The following is a 7852-nucleotide window of genomic DNA, read 5'->3' as shown; positions in this document are numbered from 1 at the left end:
GAGTAAGAAGTAGGATAAGACTAAATCATATTAGTGTTAAGTATATGCAATATGTATGTACTTTTTATATTTGTGTTGTATTAATGACAAAATATTAAGGTTTTATAGTCATTTAAGTATGTCTAAGATGATATTCTAGAGAGTCAAGTATGAAATATACACGGTTTCATACTAAAGCCTTATAGCCGAATCTCAAGTGTCAGATTACGCTTGAGTATGTTGATCAAGTGGCTCGAGTTAGATACTTGAATAGAATCTAGACTTATGATTCACACAACATATAAGAGTGACATGCCCAACTTAACAAAAGTTGTGTTATGACATATATATCATACTGTATGTGTTATATGATGACCGATATAGGAAGTAACAAAATGATTCCCAGCTTTGTCATTGTGTGAAACCTATGGACTCTTGTGTCCTCCTTGTATGATACCCTTCGATTTAGAGCGATCACATGAAGTCAAGATTTGGTGTTGCTACTTTAATATCTTTATAAGGGCCACGATATATACAGTCCAGCAGAGCATGTTAGGAAAACAATCAAGTTGAGATAAATTATCACGAGTGTCTAAAAAAGAATATTTCTGATATCATCACATAAGTCCAGGTGGTTATATTTTGTATACAGCCAAGTAATATAATTATAGCATAGAGGGACAATGTATGCTAATGATGATATTCAAATGATTTGGGGTATTACAAATATGAAGTGTTGTATTAGTTAGATGGTGATTTACTATAACACTACTTATTACTTTTTAGTCACACGCCCTATTTTCTGTATGAAACGTGAGGATATGTTACTGTGGTAATATATATTTTGGTTAGTATGACTTATTTGGCTGATTGAGATACGTTGCATAATATTATGAACGCCCACAATAGCCACAAAGGGAGTTGTGGGCAGTTCCACTTCCTATTCAACGCCTTATTTTCTAGGGATGTAGATGAGTCAAATAACGACTCTTTGTGAGCCTATACAAAAAAAAAAAATTGCTATTGTTTATCAAGAGGTAGATTGCACCCAGTAAAACACGATATCATCGTTTTTTCTCTCACATTAAATCAGACAATTAATAGACTTATATTTTGGGGTGTAAATATTACCCGGTAATGTAATAGTATCTGAGAGAAGACAAAGATACTTAAGAGCTTCAACAAGGGGAATCATTCTCTGTGGGCAGTAAACAAGTATATGTTCATATTGCTTCGCAGTAAGGTTAATCCTAATTTCTCACAGTATGTATAACACTAGACTTCTCCGCCCATTAACTTTACATGTATATTTAAATTGTAATGATGTTAAAAATTCTAATCGGCTCGGATTTTAAATTAAAAATTTATTTCAATTTTTAAAATTTATTTAAAATAAATTATGTATTTTAAATTGAGAAATATCGGAAAATAATATATGTGGTGATAATTATGATTCAATTTTTTTTTTTTTCCAAAATTGAGGTAAATTGGATAATCATAGATCTAGAAATTCTAAATATCAAAAGGATTTATGAGCATCCAACATATATTTTTCAATGTCAAAATTATTATAAGCAAATTAAACCCAGTTATCTTATAATATTGCAAAATGTAACATAGCATTTTGATCTATCTAGAAATTACAATAGAATTGAAAATGACTTCTATGAACCAAATACTACCAAAAATTCTCGAGAAATCTTAGGTAAAAATGCATAATTTCTATTCTATAGATTTAATTTTGATTTAGATCTTTCTTGTGATTTTTTTTAAGTTTGCTGGCCTTGAATTGTGAAAGAGGGAGGACTCCTACGTCTCTTTCCATACCTTCTTTGTCAATACCATGTATTGGGGGGGGGGGGGGGGGGGGGCAGTTGAAGTATCTCCACCACAACCATTGGTGGAGACCAGAGAGAGGTTAAGACTCTCCACAACTCAATGACCCCACCACCCGTCATCAAAGATACAATAGCTTGTCCAATTCAACCAATAAATTTGCAATTCTATTTTGCACCAAAAATTGCAAAAGTTTAGAAGGAGCAAACCATCATTCTGGACGGGAAAAAAAAAATGAAGGGGATTTTTACAACTTAATAAGTTGCATGCTTAAAACACATGTTTCAGAATTTACTTCTATTAAATTTCTATCAATAAATACAATATATATAAATTTTATTTTGTTAATGAAAATAAATATAATAAAAAAGTATAACTTAGGCAATGATTAAGAAAGCCATGAAACTTGTTTGAATTGCTCTGTTTTGCTGTCCTTACTGTCTGTTCCAGTAATCTTAGCCACAACATGGCAGAACAAGTTGGAATTTTTATTGAGCCTGAAGCCACTGTTAAAATTTACAACTACAACAACAGCAACAACTTGTCTCTCCCTACAACATTCTCAATTCTCCTTCAAAAATAATGTTGGATTCGGAAAAGGGAAAAATATATATATATATATATATATATATATTGGTATTAAACGGCAACTGGTACTGCTTCATCGAGAGCGAGCACACCAGGGAGTTCCTTGCCTTCCAGCAGCTCCAAACTAGCACCACCACCGGTTGATATGTGGCTCATCACGTTAGCAACTCCTACCTTTTCTACAGCTGCAACTGAGTCTCCACCTCCAATGATTGTTGTCACTCCCTTCCCGCTAAGCTCTGCGAGTTTCTTTGCAATAGCCTGCAACAAAAGCCCCTCATTTCAATTCGTTATCGCCCCGGTAGCTAACATTTGAGAGGATGTTTCAAATTACCAAAAGAAATATACTTCTTATATAATAGGGTGCTTAAAGAAATATACAAATATTTTAGCTGTATGAGCGCTTAAAAGTAATTTATAAGTACTAAATAAGCAATCTCCTCGAAGCTTGTTTAACTTCTTGCTTACCTCTGTCCCAACAGCAAACTTGTCAAACTCAAAAACTCCCATTGGGCCATTCCAGATTATGGTCTGGGTAGTATCCAAAGCTTCGTTGAATGTCTTCACGGATTCTGGTCCGATGTCCAATCCCATCCACCCATCTGGGATGGCAGATGCAGCGACAACCTGCAATAATCAATTATTGAATGGGGATTAACCAATCAAATTTTTATGGATTAATCCCAATAGAAGAATTTGAGTAACAAACCTTGCTGTTAGCATCAGAAGCAAACTTGTCTGCAATGACAACATCAGTTGGTAGCAAAAGAGATACTCCTTTAGCCTTGGCCTTTTCAAGCAGAGATGTTGCCAGTTCAAGCTTATCTTCCTCTACCAAGGATGAACCAACTGAGAGGCCTTGTGCCTTGTAAAATGTGAAAATCATACCACCACCAAGTAATAGGATATCACACTTCTCCAGAAGCGATTCAATAACCCCAATCTTAGATGAGACCTTTGAACCACCTACAATGGCAGCAAATGGTCTCTTGGGGCTTGAAACTGCACCAACAAGGTAGTCTAGCTCCTGTAGCAACATAACAAGACAGTAATTCTGAGATCATCCTGTCCCATCCATAACAGTAAAAGATGCCTAAGAAAAGCAGTTATGAGTAATTTATTATGATCACTGAAGAAGACATGGGAATCTGACCTTCTGCAAAAGAAAACCAGCAACTGATGGCTTCAAGAACTTTGTTACCCCTTCAGTTGAGGCATGGGCTCTGTGAGCAGTTCCAAATGCATCATTAACATACAGATCAGCCAGAGATGCAAGCTTCTTAGCAAATTCTGGCTCATTCTTCTCTTCTTCCTTGTAAAACCTTACATTCTCAAGAAGAAGAACACCACCTTCAGGAAGAGAAGCAACTAGCTTTTCAACCTCAGGACCAATACAGTCATCAGCTTTCACTACCTGTCCACAACCACATAATCCGTCTTACATCACAGAAACATCAAAAAAATATAATGCTGAACCAGTTACCCGAATGCCAAGGAGTTCAGAAAGCCTAGGTACAAGAGGCGCCAAGCTGAATTTGGGAGTCACTCCCTTTGGTCTTCCCTGAAAAATTTTCAATCAAATACAAAATCATCTCAAATTGAATTCACTTGTAGGAAAATCCAGAAAATCAAAACCTAAAATCCCCAATGATCAACAGAACATCACCAGACCAAACCGATAAACTCAAACGCAAATCCATAGATAGTCAACATACCAAATGGCTCGACAGAATGACTTTGGCTCCCTTTTCAATCAAATGCTTGATAGTCGGAATCGCGGCCCTGACTCTTGTATCGTCTGTGATATTCTGGTTATCATCCAAAGGTACATTCAAGTCGGCTCTCACGAACACCTTCTTCCCTTTCAAGTCCGCCTCGGTCAAGTCGCCCACGCTCTTCTTGGCCATTGACACCACTCCTCTCGAGGCTTTTCTGCTCACAGATCGGACTTTGGAGGTCACATAGAGGGAGAAGAGTGGGTCTGCCACGGCGGAGAATCCAAGACGACGGACGGCAGAGAATCCACCATTGCGGGAGGTGGTGGCCGGCATGCGCAAGAGCGAGGCGCGGGTGCGACTAGTGACGTTGGAGGAACCAGAAGCGGTTGTAGATTTGAGGAGGGAGAGGGCAGTGCTTGTAGTTGCAGAGGCCATTTTGGTAGATAGAGGTATGAGTTTGTGCGGAGAGTGAGAGAGAGTGTAGAGAGATGGGAAGGTTTTTGTAGATGTGAAAATGGTTTTTGCAGAGAGAGAGAGAGAGAGAGAGAGAGAAGATGTGGAGGGGAAGAGCGATGAGAATGATTGGGCAATATGTAGAGGCTTCAGATTTTCTCTTATCGTTGAGGAGAGGTTGAAGATCGATTCTTTTTAAACTGTAAAGTTACAGTACAGAGAGACACTATGCTCCCTTCCGTGTTTGAAATAAAACTATTTTTTTATCATAAAAATGATACAATAATTGAGAAAATAATAAAATTATTTTTTATTTAAAAATTGTATCAAATTTATATCATTACATTCTATTATACTTTAAAAATAATAATAATTCAGTTATAAATAAATTTCGAATTTATTGTAAAAATAAACAATTTTCATTTTTTGGTAAGAACATTTTACACATTTTTACAGAATTAATAAAGTTTGAACCACATTATTTAATAATTTATTATATATTTTTAAACAGTATAAAATTTATTTTAACTATAATAAACTGAATTAATAATGTCTTAGTTAATGTGTTATTCTCTTATTACATTTTTTAAATTCAATAAATCCTACATTATATAAAACATGTTTTTTGCCTACTAATTCAATATTCTATTAATCTATATAGCACTATGATCATGCAAAGGTAGAAGTCAAAGTCAATTTCACAATTCGTTATTCTTACCAATTTTACCTCATACAATTCTTGATCAAATTTTTCATTCAGACCCAATGCGCTCTTGTTGTCATACAACAGATCGTGATTACTCTAATTAAATTTAAACATATTACTTCTGTATAAGTCAAAATAAATAAATATATTTTATCCTATTAAAATAAATGTACAATGTAGAGTTATAACACCATGAACATTATATGAAATATGACGTCTTTCTCTAATACGATAAGACTTTTGATAGCACATATAAATCTACACTCAATTAAACAAATCTAAAATGTATAATAAACTAAATAATATGCAGCATACATATTTAATTGAGATATTATAATGCACAACATATTCCATTAAAGCATATCAATTACTAATTATCAAAGTCACATCTAAGTCTTCCGCATCTTATTTTTCCACAATGGTGACTCCTAGTGCAATGAGTTATATATATAAGAATGGCGAGAATGATGCTACCTCGAGTGATTTCTCATACAAAACCCTCTCGTTATGTGTTTATTCTTAGGTTATGTATGATCCTATACTAAGTTGAGTCAATATTCTTAATATTCTAAATAAACTACACATATTTTATTTAGATAACATAATTTGCCCAATTTAATTATGTCTAAAGTTTTGGTTGAGCCAATTTTCAATAAACTATAAGTTTGTAATTAAATAAAAACCAATTAATTTTAATAATGGTCAACTTATCAATCATTAATTGAGTTTTAATAATTATTATTATTTACATAAAGATATAAGTAAAAAAAAATTATACACTAAATAGTTAAATTTTTATGTAAGAAATTTTAAAAAAAAATAAATGGTTATGGACACACCTCTCAAGACCAATCAACTATAATAAAATCAATCAATAATGAATAAAGATGGTTGGTCTATTTTGTAATTATATATAACTAGTTATAATGACGTTTCTTAACATGATATTGAAAATGATTATAGAAATGATAATACAACAAGAAATAATCGAAATGTAAATCTTAACAAGTTATTTCATTTATTTGTTCATAACACTATTTTTCATTACCAAAATATTATATACGATATATCTAAATTTTTTTCTATACTTTTAAGAAAAAAATATATTTTTAACTCAAATTTCGTGTTACAAGCTAAAATTAATATGATAATCATACTTAAAGCTGACACCAAGACTCATGGTTTCATAATCATGACATGTCATTAATTCATGCATCTAAAAAAGAGCGCATATTGAACAATAAAATGATAAGCATCATGAATTCTATTCCATATCGTGAAACACTACTCAATTACATAATAGACTCGAATAATAGTCAAAATGATTCATACATTGATAAGTTAAACTCTTAATAGCTCAGTACACTAAAAAACTCCAAAATACTTATGTTTCCTTAAACACAATAAGTTTTAGTCCTTAGGTAAGAGTATAAGCTAAAAAACGAGTTTATACCAATGCACTCAACAATAATGTTTATGTATTCTACCAAATACTAGATAATGCAACCTAAATAAATTAGTAAAAACATTAGGCGTACAAGTATTATAATGATATATAAGATCTTGTTTCTATAATGATTGATTAAATTTATTGCGTTATAATATAACTATATCAAAACAAGAATAATTCCAATTAAAAAGATAAAAAAAAAAAATTAAACTTATAACTATAGCATTCTTTGCAAGAGTAAAATCCAATGGCAAATAAATGTTAGGAAAGAGTCATGAATAAGTTAGTCTAATTATTGAACATGGATGTAATGGTAGAATTTTGGATTGTTTAATTAATTGTCATTTTTAAGGCATAATTAACTATCCTAATTAGATTAGTTTTCAAATATTTTTTGTATGTAGATTATATATTAGATCGTATTAAAATGTATTAACTTATGTGAAATCATTTTTTGATTAAACATCCCTCTATGGTGGATTTAAATTGACCAAATCAAATTTTATAGCATGCTTATTATGCCAAGTTCTATTCTGTTCATAGCATATTCCACGTATCAAACCTTTTTTTGCTAATATACTTCTGCTTTCAAGGAAAACCAAATTTATTGTCAAAATTATTTTCATTCAAATTATTTAACTATATCTCTATTTAATTACACAAAAATTATACCTCATTTACTTATTTCAAATCGACATTTTAGAAAATCCTTACACCGTCTTATGATTATTAGTGGATTGTTATTTCGAAGAGAAATGAAATAAAATTTATTTTTATTATTTAAATATTATTAAAATTAAAAAAATAATAACTTAATTAATATTTATTTATGAGATTGTTGTACGAATAATAATTCAAATTAAATTTATTTTTAACATTTTTTTATTAATTCAACATTTAAACATTATTCTATGTCATAATAACTTAATAATAATTGTTTAATTATATTTTAAACCTAAAATAAATAGTTCAACTAATATAAAATGCAAATCGAATCAAATAGATAATTAAAATAATCTAAAAATTATAAGTAATTTGTAAAGTAAACAATATATTTTTCAATTATTTTTATCTAAAACATTATAATTTTTTTACTAAAAATATTTTTATTTAAAAATTATT

The 7852-nt window shown here is 31.2% G+C and overlaps 1 protein-coding gene across 1 annotated transcript; it reads right to left on the bottom strand.

Moving 5' to 3' along the window:
- Positions 1-2282: 2282 nt before the first annotated feature.
- Positions 2283-4751, bottom strand: LOC110808310 (phosphoglycerate kinase, chloroplastic). The gene is made up of 6 exons (XM_022033778.2): positions 4119-4751; positions 3887-3964; positions 3557-3817; positions 3113-3430; positions 2872-3030; positions 2283-2664 (listed from the first exon to the last, which is right to left on the bottom strand). The coding sequence occupies exons 1-6, from the start codon at positions 4554-4556 to the stop codon at positions 2455-2457; spliced, it is 1464 nt and encodes a 487-aa protein (XP_021889470.1). The 5' UTR covers positions 4557-4751; the 3' UTR covers positions 2283-2454.
- Between the last annotated feature and the right edge of the window lie 3101 nt (positions 4752-7852).

The sequence above is a fragment of the Carica papaya genome, chromosome 2 (genome assembly GCF_054855325.1).
Source record: "Carica papaya isolate Zhongbai chromosome 2, ASM5485532v1, whole genome shotgun sequence".
Taxonomy (NCBI): domain Eukaryota; kingdom Viridiplantae; phylum Streptophyta; class Magnoliopsida; order Brassicales; family Caricaceae; genus Carica; species Carica papaya.
Note: the sequence above shows the minus strand (reverse complement) of the source record. Positions and strands in the feature narration are given on the sequence as shown.